The 13681-nt window shown below is 43.3% G+C and overlaps 1 protein-coding gene across 4 annotated transcripts in view; it reads right to left on the reverse strand.

Annotated features, from left to right (window-relative positions):
• The window catches only part of LOC136871959 (putative uncharacterized protein DDB_G0291608), a 609035-nt gene that overhangs the window by 299016 nt on the left and 296338 nt on the right, over nt 1-13681 (reverse strand). The window contains exon 1 of one of the 4 annotated variants that reach the window (XM_067145718.2): nt 3017-3155. The exons of the other annotated variants lie outside the window; for them this stretch is intronic. Coding sequence (XP_067001819.2) covers nt 3017-3121 — 105 coding nt within the window. The 5' untranslated portion in view covers nt 3122-3155. Of the gene's footprint in view, nt 1-3016; nt 3156-13681 lie in introns of those variants that run through there. 4 annotated transcript variants of the gene reach the window in all.

A 13681-nucleotide genomic window follows, 5' to 3' on the forward strand; every position in this document is an offset into this window, starting at 1 on the left:
GCTGCCAACAAGAAGTTGATCTTATAAAATCAAAATCTTCAGAAATGTACCCAATATACTCTTTCTGAAATGTTAATAGACTGAGCAAACAGTCCTTCAGTTATGACGGCGGAGTGTGACGTAAACCCTTCCTTCCCCAACCCTCCCAGCGTCTCCACGGTGGAAATCTAAACATAGCTCCATCCACCACATGTTGTAACTTATTGATAGCAAAATACTCTTTTGGCGTTATCCTCAAGTATTGGAGTGTTGAGTGAAATTTAAGAAGAAGAAGAAGAAGAAGAAGAAGAAGAAGAAGAAGAAGCTAATTGCCTTCCGAATTATATAAACTCAAAACTACAGCCAAACTAACCCTCCCATGGCGCAAAAGGGCTTTGGCCTACCAAGTGACTGCTGCTCAGCCCGAAGGTCGGCAGATTATGAGGTGTCGTGTGGTCAGCACGACGAATCATCTCGGCTATTATTCTTGGCTTTCTAGACCGGGGTCGCCATCTCACTGTCAGATAGCTCCTCAATTGTAATAACGTAGGCTGAGTGGACCTCGAACCAGCCCTCAGATTCAGGTAAAAATCTCTGACCTGGCCGGGAATCGAACCCAGGGCTCCGGGTAATAGGCGGGCACTTTGAAGGCTACAGACAACTGTCATTAATTGAGATCGGTTGGCTGCCACACTTGCTAAGGAAGCATGAGTAAACACAGGAAGTTCGACACGACGCAACAACACTTAAGCTTGCACTATTTTTAAAACTTTATTAGGGCAACGGCTTAGTTTTTGGCTTTCCACCTGGACGACTGTATTTCGAATGCCACTCAGTAGTGGTTGCATCTTTCACTTGAAAATTTACGTAACGTAAGGAAGGACATCTGCCTTTAAACCCTCGGCCTTAACCCAAAACTAGCGAGGGTGGCTCCAGCAACCCTCGATAAGCCGAAGAAAAGTTATTATTATTATTATTATTATTATTATTTTCTCCCTTCTCTAAACGAGGAGGGGGTGTGGGGTTGGCGGCTGTTAACAATGTCAAGTATGTTTCCCATTTTCACACCAGGCAAATGCTAGGGCTGTTCTTTCATTAAGGCCACGGGCGCTGTCTTCCCACTCTTAGTGCTTTCCTCTCCCGTCGTCACCACAAGACCTATATGTGTCGGTGCAACGTAAAGCCAATTGTAAATAGAAAATATTTTAAGTCACACCGACACATACAGGTCTTGTGACGACGGGAGTGGGAAGAAAGCGGCCGTGACCTTAATGAATGTACAGCCCCAACATTCAACTTCTGTGGAATTGGTAAACCATGGAAAACCATCTTCGTGGCTGCCAACAGTGGGGCTGGAAGCCACCATCTCCCGAATTTAAGCTCATAGCTAGGCGACCAACTTGCTCGGTACTAAGAAAAAATCTCTATTAATTGTTGCAAGCTCAACACTGACAGAGTTTTTCAATGTACAATAATTCACTAGTATACTTAGCTTTTCCTACAGTTCGGAGGGCTATGCAATTTGAGAATGTTCAAACTTTTCTCTGTGTGGTTGCCTTCCAACTCCCGCGGGACGAAATTCCGACCATTCCAGCTTTTCTTAAAACCTATAGCCTAGCAATTGCAGGGCCGTTATACGAGTATTATTTATAGTAGTAGTAGTAGTAGTAGTAGTAGTAGTAGTAGTAGTAGTAGTAGTTGTTGTTCCCGCATCCTATGTAGCACAAGTTATTGTTTCTTGAAGTTTTTAAGTCTATTTTGTTTTATTTTATGAATTATGTTAGATCGACTGGGATATGTTAATTTTCTCACTGTTAAATAGACGACACAGAAAAGCATGGATTTTACCCAATAAGACTGTATGGGTGTGTACTTTTAACTAATCTGGTATAGGATTAGTGAGGAAGCAGTCGCAACCAGTCAGACACTTTTCCGGAAAAGTTTGGATCAAACTTTGTAGAGGCTTTCTCAACCCGAGCTACGTTGTTCCGTCATAAAATACTTCTTGTTTCACTCCTTAATATACAGTACACTTGCCCGATAAACACTGCGCCAACAAACTTGGTGTAGTTCTGCTACGTTAGGAAGTTGACAAGCAGCGATAAAGGCGGTCTGTAGCTCAGGTTGAACTCGTTCTAAAAGCAAAGGCGTGCGACCTTTTAATGGAGAACTATAGATACATTAAATCTCCTCATTAATTGGCCAAGAAATCCCTCTCTTACATATGTAGAGAATGTCAAACAGAACGGAAGGAAACTAGATAAAAATTGAGAGAGAGAGAGAGATATGAGATTATGCAAGGGATCGCGCGGTGTGGGCAATGGACCAAAGCTGAAAACCAGAAGCTAATGGGAAGAAGAAGAAATTTCTATGATAATCTGTGCCTTCTTTTCGGTCGTGTTTGAACTCAGGGACGTAGAATTATTTCGGACGATCACATTTGTGTTAGGAAGTGAGCCATTTCAGTATTCACTGGTACTGAAACATGGAACTATGAATAATAATAATAATAATAATAATAATAATAATAATAATAATAATAATAATGTTTTAACGCCCCACTAACTACTACTGACGGTTTTCGGAGATGCCGAGGTGCCGGAATTTTGTCCAGCGGGAGTTCTTTTACGTGCCAGTAAATCTATCGACACGAGGCTGACGTATCTGAGCACCTCCAAATACCACCAGACTGAGCCAGGATCGAACCTGCCAAGTTGGGATCAGAAGGCCAGTGTCTCAACTGTCTGAGCCACTCAGCCCGGTAAAAGGATTTTAACACGCTTCTCTAATCAGTTATCTATTATGAGACTAAGAGGAGCCTGCTCTAGTTCCACAAACCTATTACATTCGCAGCAGAATAAAAAATGAAATCTGCACCAACCGCACAGGACAAGACATGAAAATAACACAGGACATCAGAGAATACTCCAACACAATTTGAGCATGATGGTAAACACCATGTGGTCCCCAGATATGCAGCAGCAATAACAACTTATGTTCTCAGTACGAACAGAGGATCATACACTACAGTACTTACCTCGCATAGCTGACAAGACACAACTCTCACATCTGTTGTAAAACAATTCTCTTCGAACCCTAAGATCCACTTTTCGAATGGTACGGACTTCCCGCTCTTCGGCATCGCGAAGCACGCAACCACACACGCCCTTCCACGACGGCGTCTCGCGGAGGAATGAAGCGAGCGACAATGAACATGGTTATTTGCGTCTTTATGTGGTGCAACGTTGCACAACAATTCAATAACATTTACATTCGCGAGACGCACTAGTATACAGTTTGTTGTTTTCCCTTAATGTCACTGGCTCTGTCAGAAGTTTTTTTTTCACTGTGAGTTCATATGAGCAGTAGAAACTGCGCATTACGCTCTGTCTATAACTCTCCTGTCGTATTGCCTAATAAAATAACCTTCATTGAGTGCAGGTAGATGCTGTACGAATGTTATGGAATCCTCCGTGGAACATCTGCAATATTTTAATAGTTTCTGTTAGGAGATACCAAGTATAATTCTAGAAAACAGATACGACGCAGCAGGTAGTGATGGCGCCTACAGCTCCCCTCGCCGCGCCTACCGTCGCGCCATCCCTAGCAGTGGTGCGTCTAAAGGGGATATATCGATGTTCTTCCAGACTTAGTTCGATAGATAACAGGATTATTGGTTTAGACCCGGTATCAATATTTGACACTTTAGAGAAGAGAAATGGAGTTAACAGAATTCCAAACGAACACCAGAGTTATTTCCAATAATATTGTGAATACCATCTGGTTATATTACAATCTCTAATTATAGAGCAAAAATGGTTATCAACAGGCCCCGCATGTTGATGGCATGTCATTTTAACTGGTGCATTATGAACATTGCTATGTATAACAGCAGAGTTGCAGCCACTTAGAGAGAGATTAGTGAATACATCTTGAGTTTAAAATGTTATATGAACCTGTGCCCTATTTGCAACACCTACAGATTTACACTAATTCAAAAATTGCATGTAAAGCACATTTTTCTCGAGTTAATTTTGTCGGAAGGGACAGTTGAAATGAAACGAACTCGTCACAAATAATCCATTATTCAAATGGATCCTGTTCGGAACCGAGCGAAGCCAAAGCTCTGATTTCGGGAGAAGGGTGGATTCGAACTCCACCGTCGGCTATCCTGAGAATGCTTTTCTCCGTTTCCCCATTTTCACATCCAGTCAAAAGCCTGGACAGTTCCTTTTTTTTCTTTTTAACAATTGGCTTTACGTCGCACCGATACAGATAGGTCTTATGGCGACTGTGGGATAGGGATAGTTAGCCACTGTGCTAACTATACACTCTACAAGACTAATTTTAACATATTGTTTACATGGCTGGTAGCTCAAAATTTATAATGAAAATCCACAACCCGTTTCCAGTCATTTGACCAGGTCAGGAATGGAATGAATGAAACCCCCATCTAGCGGCAGGATAGGAATTGTGCCGGCTGCCGAAGCCTGTCGCACTCCCCTGGGGCAATGATTAATGAATGACAGATGAAATTAAATTATATTGAAGAGTGTTGTTGGAATGAATGATGACAGGGAAATCCGGAGTACCCGGAGAAAAACCTGTCCCGCCTCCGCATTGTCCAGCACAAATTTCACATGGAGTGACCGTGATTCGAACCACGGAACCCAGCGGTGAGAGGCATGTAATTCCATTCCTGTAATTATAGAAAACTGACAATGAAAACTATCGGCGAATTGTGGTTCTGATATGGTAATAGGCCTACACGTGTTTCATTTTACATATTCTCTGTAATATTACATATTTTTACATTTGTTAAGAATGCAACATTTTTGCACATATCTAGGTAATAAATTCCGGTCTAGAAAGCCAAGAATGACGACCGAGAGGATTCGTCGTGCTGACCACACGGCACCTCAATCTGCAGGCCTTCGGGCTCAGCAATGGTTGCTTGATAAGCCATGGCGTTTGCTTTAGGTACTTATTTAAAAAATAAATACAAATTGTGTCAGCTCGTTTAATTTTCATACTATAGTAAAATAACTGGCAAATTTTATCTCGTATAGAATATATTTCAATTCCTAAGTACCGGACGAGTTGACCGTGCGGTTAGGACAGCGCAGCTGTGAGCTTGCATCTAGGAGATAGTGGGTTCGAACCCCACTGTCGGCAGCCCTGAAGATAGTTTTCCGTGGTTTCCCATTTTCACACCAGGCGCATGCTGGGGCTGTACCTTAATTAAGGCAACGGCCGCTTCCTTCCAACTTCTAGGCCTTTCCTATCCCTTCGTCGCCATAAGACCTATCTCTGTCGGTGCGACGTACAACAAATTGTAAAAAAACTGCTAACATTGGCTTAAAATTCCTGTAAAATTTTAATTTCTAAACCTTTTTCTGTGAAATACAATAGGTTCGAGTGTCTCAACTGCAGTTATTTAAGCTATCTATCTGTTTGCAAGATCATTAGTGGCGAACAAGAAGAGGCCCTGGAAGATATTTCACCCAGCTAGTTTCATTATTTTTAAATATGCATCGGTGACTTCCTGCGGTGGTGAACAGTCCTTCTCAGCTTACAAGACATTTTTATGGATCAACGCCAAAACATGATAATGGAAAACGCGGAGAAGTACACACTGTACATCACGATAGAAAGTTACCGTACTATTTAATAGGGATTTACAGACAGATACTACCGGTATATCAGGTTTATTTAGTAACATTTATTTGTTTCATTTTCGGGGCATGGGGGCAACAGGAAAATGGCTGCAACAATACATTGTGTATTATACTCTGCGACTTCTTTTCTTTCTTAATCTGGTTATCCTCCAGGGTCGGTTTTTCCCTCGGACTCAGCGAGGGATCCCACCTCTACCTCCTCAAGGGCATTGTCCTGGAGCGTGAGACTTTGGGTCGGGGGATACAACTGGGGAGAATGACCAGTAACTCGCCCAGGCGGCCTCACCTGCTATGCTGAACAGGGTCCTTGCGGGGAATGGGAAGATTGGAAGGGATAGACAAGGAAGAGGCCGTGGCCTTACGTTAGGTACCATCCCGGCATTTGCCTGGAGGAGAAGTGGGAAACCACGGAAAACCACTTCCAGGATGGCCGAGATGGGAATCGAACGTACCTCTACTCAGTTGGCCTCCCGAGGCTGAGTGGACTCCGTTCCAGCCCTCGTACCACTTTTCGAATTTCGTGGCAGAGCCGGAAATTGAACACTCGAACTTCTGAACTTCAGATTTCTTAGCGAGCGCAATAGCCATTACGCTACCTGTGCAATTTACAGTGCATAACTTTTACTTCGGTTCGTTTTAACCTAATAGGGACCACGGGGCTCATCTTAACTTTTAGCTATGGTCTTCTGCTTTTTCTTGGCCCAGTATGCTTCCATTTTCTGGCTGTGTGCCTGCTTCCTTCCATCCGTCCACTTAAGTCTCTTTTTGCTTGTGAGGGACAGTGGGAAGACTCCCTGCAGAATAGCCTATGGGTACTGAGATCAGTTCTCTGTGGTCTCTAATGGGATCTGCAGTTCCTCTAGGTCTGATTTTACTGAGATGGTCCACATGCATAAGGGGCTGCCTGGCCGAGGCGGTAAAGGCGTGCTCGGTTCGCTCGGAAGGACGTGGGTTCGAATCCCCGTTAGGAAGTCGTAAAATTTAACGAGATTTCCACTTCCGGAGGTGCATATGGCCTTGAGGTTCACTCAGCTTATACCAAAAATGAGTACCAGGTTAATTCCTGGGGGCAAAGGCGGCCGGGCGTAGAGCTGACTACTCCACCCCATAAAGTGCCGAGGTTAAGAATGGTGGAAGCCTTTACCTTCCACCCCTCCAAGGGCCTTCATGGCCTGTACGGAGATGACTTTGCTTTTTTTAATCCACATGCATAACATTATTTCTAAATATTTGAAGTATTTCGATTATGCCTGTAATTTGATTATTAAGTATTGTCAAATTCAGACCGAATAAATTCTCTGAAGCAACAACTATGACTTTGTCGTACCTGCTGCCCCAATGTAAAGACGTGTACATTTCTTTACAATTCAACAGTGACATTTCCAACCCATACCAACTAGATATTTTATTTCGACAATACCTCTCACACGGTTCGTATTTTACGCCGTTGTGACGACATAACTAACCCCCATGGCACTAGAGCCTTGAAGGGCCTTGGCCTACCAAGTGACCGCTGCTCAGCCCGAAGGCCTGCAGATTACGAGGTGTCGTGTGGTCTGCGCGACGAATCTTCTCGGCCGTTATTCTTGGCTTTCTAGACCGGGGCCGCTGTCTCACTGTCAGATAGCTCCTCAATTCTAATCACTAAGGCTGAGTGGACCTCGAACCAGCCCTCAGATCCAGATTAAAATCCCAGACCTGGCCGAAAATCGAACCCGTGGTCTCCGGGTAAGAGGCAGGCACGCTATCCCTACACCACAGGGCCGACTGACCTCAACATAGTCGTGTTCGATTAAAAAAAAAAAAAAGATAATTTTAACTTACGCTTTAACCCTCTACTACATGAATTATTTTTCGTTTCCGTTTGGCGAAGAAAATTTCAAGCTTTAATGTTCAACATACGCTCAGTGGTTTAGATATACCAGCAATTCTTAACTGGGCCTAATAGCTTAACACTCATATGTGATGTGGATTGCCATATTGGAATATATATACGATTTTCCACAATTTTACGCTAAGCTTTTAACATTCACTGGGATAAGTGTTTAATTGATTGTACAGTTGAAGGTGTGACGTAAAACTATCTCTGCCTACAATGTTTATCCATTTACACAGGTGAAAAGTTATTTGTTGCCTAATGACAACAGTATGCAGTAGAGGGTTAAATTGTCCCAATAATGACGGCATGGTGATGTTCAGATACTTCCTCATAAGACGAGTGGCATTAAGAAAATGACTGATATATTATTATCTCCAATGCTTTTTTTAATAATTGCAATTTCTATTATTAAAATTCCCGACCAGGAATCGAACCAGATGCTCTCTGGAACTAAGGTGGACCTTCAGCCAAGTAGTCGGACGATAAAATAACGTACTTTAATGCACTCACGAGAAATTAACTGAATTAGAGATAACTTACTAGTAACGCGTAACACCCCGTTTCGCCTTGAAGACGGAGGCGAAGCGGCGTAGCATGCAATCCACAAGACACGGGAAATGTTGGGGAGCCATATTGAGCTGCACATCCTGCCATAATCGACCAAGATTGATCGGAGCAGGGTCCAGGAAACAAACGCCTCTCTCGACAGCATCCCAGATGTACTCAATGTGATTGAGATCGAGCCTCCTCGGGGGCCACGCAAGCATCTTCATATTCGTGGAGTGCTCATCGAACCAGTCAGCCACAAATCGCGAGCGATGGGCTGGGGGGATAGTCTTGCTGTAGGTACAGGTCGCCTGCAGGTTGCTGGAGGCCAACGGGTTCCTGTAACGTTCACCAGTGAGGACGTATCAGATGTATAAAGGTAAGGGTGTATTCTGCCCGAAGGGAGGTCCGAACCTCCGCAGAGGTGTGCCTGAGCCGGAGTTTACGTACGGTAGGGTGGCCAGTTCCTTTCCGCTTCTCCATTCCCTTACTCCCACCAACAGCGCGTGGCAACCCATCCAAATCTTGACCACGCCCAATTTTGTTTAACTTCGGATATCTCACGGGATCCGGTGTTTCAACACGGCTACGGCCGTTGGCTACAGATGTATCAGGGGTCCCATTTCATCACCCGTGACCAGTCCCCATACGAGGATAAAGATGGTGGTGGTGATTATTGTTTAAAGAGGAAGTACAACTAGTCAACCGACGTTAATTAGAAAGAAAATAGAAGAGGTCTGACACTTCAAAAATGAAGGTATCGGCAAAAGAAAGGGAAGGGCCACGAAAGGTGTGAAAATGAAAGATTCTCTAGGCTTTGAAGACTTAATACCGTCGGGGTCGGAAAAGAAAAAATAGAGTTGCCCAAGGGAAGTCGGATGGAAAAAAGAGAAAAGCGATTAGCCTTACAAATATGAGACAGCAATGCCAGGTACAGCTAGGGGAACCGTGGTCGCCAAACCCTACTCCCACTTTTAGTCGCCACAGGGGGTAGGGGGCATACGAGGATATCACCACCTGCTGGCAAGAGCGATCCATTGTATCATGAGTAGGGTTGCCATAAGCTTCAGGATGAAATTCAGGACACCAACATCGACAAGTTCCAACCATACCCTAGGCGCCGACTCCACGCGAGCACTTGCCCCTAAACGCAATTGTGTTCTTTCTCCCGTAAAAATAAAAGACATGTTCATTCTTGCCCCTCGTGCTCAAGACCAAAAGTTGGCGCCTATGGTTCCAACGAATGCATATTGGTAATTCCATGTGAACTATCCCATCCATAACCAAAAAGATACAAAGCGGAAACACGCTGCTCTCTGGCGGAAGTAGATAGCTTTAGCGTAGGTCAAACCTGTTACCATGACAACGTCCGGTAATGACGCCAGACTCTTCTTCAGGATGACCAACCAATAAAAATTCCATCCCTTTAAAAAATTGAGCAAAATTTTAAATAATTTCCTCCGATTTTTTAAATTCAGTACATTTAAGAATTTTTAAAAATTCAGTCAGGACGTCGGGACACATGCTCAAATTCAGGACGTATGGCAACCTAATCATGAGGTTGATGACGCCCTGGTACTCGGCCATCGCGTTGTACAAACTGGTACTTCGATTATTTGTCCAGGCGACCTTTTTCAATACTTGGAGCGTCCAATGCCAGTGTTCCTTTGTCCATGCCAGTCGTGTCTTGTGACGAGTGCTGAGCACAGGTACCTCTCATGGGACGGTTGCTTCTGTATCCCATGGTTCTGGATGGTATGGTTGCTCACACATCGTTGTTCTCCACCACTGAACTGACCAGTGACCTGCTGCACTGCGATCTGTCTATCCGATCTTACGATCCGAATTAGCCGTCGGTGACCCCTATTATCAACGTGTCGTATACCGTGGCAGTTGACCCTGAAGGTGATGGTTTCACCTCTATGCATGTACTCACGTTTCACTCTGTGATAGTACATATATCACACCCCCGAATTATATGTAGGATATTATTGTCAGTATTCGATTTATTATTATTATTATTATTATTATTATTATTATTATTATTATTATTATTATCATCAGAATTCCATTTGTATATTTTGCCATTTATATTTGTAAGCTAGAAGATATCCACATATGTAGGTATGAGTAATTTGTTTTGCACGAGTGGGAAAACATTGCTTTAATAACTCTGGTAATTTGGATGAGTCATGTGGCTACCCCAGTGTTTGTTGTGATGTACTTGTGTCCGGAAATTCCACGAGTCATGTATATATCCCAGCCTGAAGAGATGAGCTTGTTGTTGTATTAGGGAAGTTCGTTGACTCATGTAATAAACCCCAGAGTTTGTTTATCTCTTGGGAGATAGGAGAAGTTCAGGGCTTGGTCTTGACTAGAGATCACTCATGATTGGCTGGCAAGCACCAATCCAGACGTATCATCTGAGAGGAAGGGGATGTTGACGTCTATACAGTTTGACCATACGGCGGCAACCAGTGACATTGTAAAGGAACGAGAAGGAAAACTACTACAACTACAAGCAGTAACACTGTATGAAGGAACGACAACTGACACACTGTACGGGAAGGAAGTGGTGCTGATATACGGTATTCGAGTGACACGGCTGCAATGGACTGGACTTCAAACGTTCGTGGAGCGTAGTCTTGTTATGTTTGTGGAAAGTGGCTAATCAAAAAGTTGTGGAGGGCGTATGCATTAAGAATTGTAGTACTTGTGGAGGTCTGGCATATGTTGGTGAAAGCTATCTCAGACTTTCCATAATTTATGTTGAGGGTCGACAGACGTGTGTATGTCTCTTTACAACAAGTGTTAAAATATGTGAACACAGTATTACAAGGTACAGTATCTGTGTGATGTGATAACTGCCGATTATGAGAATCGGTAAGTCGAATTGATATAGAGACAGTGAAGGGTATTTATCTTCATACATGTACATTGTTCATCGGACTATCTACAAATGGTAGTTTAGTTCTCACTTTCGTTTCCCCACTCTTTTCATTGTTATTGTTGTAAATATGGAGTCTTCAAGCAATCTTTAGTGTGTGTATTATATGTATAATTTTGTGTGTTGACGGGGTGTTCATGCACGGATTTGTTAAGAATATAGTTAGCTATTTTAGAATCAGTGGAGTTATTGATAAACCTAGGTGCAGTTCCTACCTATTTAGTCGTTTTCAGGAGGTTAGGTAAGGCCTGCAGCAGATGTACCAGTACGCAGCATTATGTACACGCCCTGGGATATAAAGTTTATCATGCTCTATTAAAATTCGAGGGATCCATTCTGGTGAACTCTGGCGCCCATACTACGGACATTTCGATTAACTATTTTTATTAATTTAATTTATTTTCAAGTATTTTATGAAGTTTGAGTAATGTTATTTATTTATATATTTTTATTCATGATTTTATTTATTATGGTAGTCATCAAAGTTACAACTCTTGATGCTGTGGTCCTTTCACGACTTCAGAGATGGAGTGGCCCATATTTCTGGCGCCGACAATCTGGCTGCGATCTAATGCGCTGAGGTCTGGTCTCTTGCCCATCTTGTAATGAGCTGTTCCTCATACAGCCCGTACACTGTTACATCCCACGCCCTCGGAGGGGCGAGCACAGCGCCATTTTCCTATTACGGTAGATATATCTTATTCATTTGCTCATGATTGCAAAAGTACATTTCTTCTTCTTCTTTATCTGTTTACCCTCCAGGGTTGGTTTTTCCCTCGGATTCAGTGAGGGATCCCACCTCTACCGCCTCAAGGGCAGTGTCCTGGAGCTTCAGACTCTGTGTCGGGAGATACAACGGGGGAGGATGACGAGTACCTGCTTCAATGAGAATATTTCGTTTGTTTTCGTTTCTTTCTTTCTTTCTTTCTTTATTGAGGTCGACAGCTGCAGTCGCTTAAGTGCGGCCAGTATCCAGTATTCGGGAGATAATAGGTTCGAACCCCACTGTCGGCAGCCCTGAAAATGGTTTTCCGTGGTTTCCCATTTTCACACCGGGCAAATGCTGGGGCTGTACCTTAATTAAGGCCACGGCCGCTAACTTCCCACTCCTAGCCCTTTCCTGTCCCGTCGTCGCCATAAGACCTATCTGTGTCTGTGAAACGTAAAGCAACTAGCAAAAAAAGAATTTTTTTTTTATTTCTTTATTTCTTAATATGTTTACCTTCCAGGGTCGCTTCCTCCCTCCGACTCCACGAGGGTTCCCCACCTCTACCGCCTCAAGGGCTGTGTCCTGGAGCGTGAGACTTTGGGTCGGGTGGATACAACTGGGAATGAGGGTCAGTACCTCGCAGACGGCCTCACCTGCTATGCTGAACAGGGACCTTGCGGGGGATGGGAATATTATAAGGGATAGACAAGGAAGAGGGAAAGAAGCGGCCGTGGCCTTAAGTTAGGTACCATCCCGGCATTTGACTGGGGGAGAAGTGGGAAACCACGGTTCAATTCCCACCTCAGTTATCCTCGAAGTGGTTTTCCACTTCTCCTCCAGGAAAATGCCGGGATGGTACCTAACTTAAGGCCACAGCCACTTCCTTCCCTCTTCCTTGTCTATCCCTTCCAATCTTCCCATCCCCCCCACTAGCCCCATGTTCAGCATAGCAGGTGGTCCTCCTTCCCACTTGTATCCTCCCGACCCATAGTCTCACGCTCCAGGATACTGCCTTTGAGGCGGTAGAGGTGGGATCCCTCGCGGAGTCCGAGGGAAAAACCGACCCTGGAAGGTAAACAGATTAAGAAGGAAAGAAAGAAAGAAAGAAAGAAAGAAAGAAAGAAAGAAAGAAACTAAAACAAATAAAATATTCTCATTGAGGGACTAATGCACTCTAATAATAATGTATTCTTTTCTGAGAAGAAACACACATAAAAAAATATAAATCTAATATTGGTATCATACACTGGTTTATCAAGAATGGACACAATGTTTATTATTTCAAAGCTGAAAAAAAACTTATTTGAGCATGGATTTATGGCATTATCCATATTTTAGAAAAAATATTACCGTCCAAGAGTGTAGGATTCTTATGAACAATATGCCCAAAAATTAGAACTGTGTCTGAAAGTCAAAGGAAGTCCAGGAGGTGCAATGTTTTTGGAGCAATATGTAATAAATATGTATATAGCCAACACCTATCCCGTTTCTCTACGGGGTCGTGTATGAAGTAAAATAAATCTTCGTAGCGAGTTCTTACGATGGGATGCTCTTCCTGATGTCCTGTCGAATAGCACCAAAAGGGCTGCTCGAGGCTTCACTTCTCATCAACAGCATCATATACCCTCATTCCATATGTACACTGCGGAAAAGTTTGGAATTAAATCCAGGCTTTCGGTACGCAATCACGCGATTAGAAATTGTACACCACAACCTCTTCTACTCTGCCGGCCGACATTCAAATGATGAACACTTTTCCGACCAACCGGACTCGAATCGGCTAACCACAGTGTCAGATCACGCAGAACTGATGCCTTAACGACCATGGCCACCAAGCGGGCATATGATAAATATGTAATACAGTTTAATATTATATGGACTTAAAATAAACTTAAATAAAGGTTTTAAAATTTTCAAGCTATTAGTAGACCTGTATAGGTTTC

The sequence above is a fragment of the Anabrus simplex genome, chromosome 4 (genome assembly GCF_040414725.1).
Source record: "Anabrus simplex isolate iqAnaSimp1 chromosome 4, ASM4041472v1, whole genome shotgun sequence".
NCBI lineage: Eukaryota > Metazoa > Arthropoda > Insecta > Orthoptera > Tettigoniidae > Anabrus > Anabrus simplex.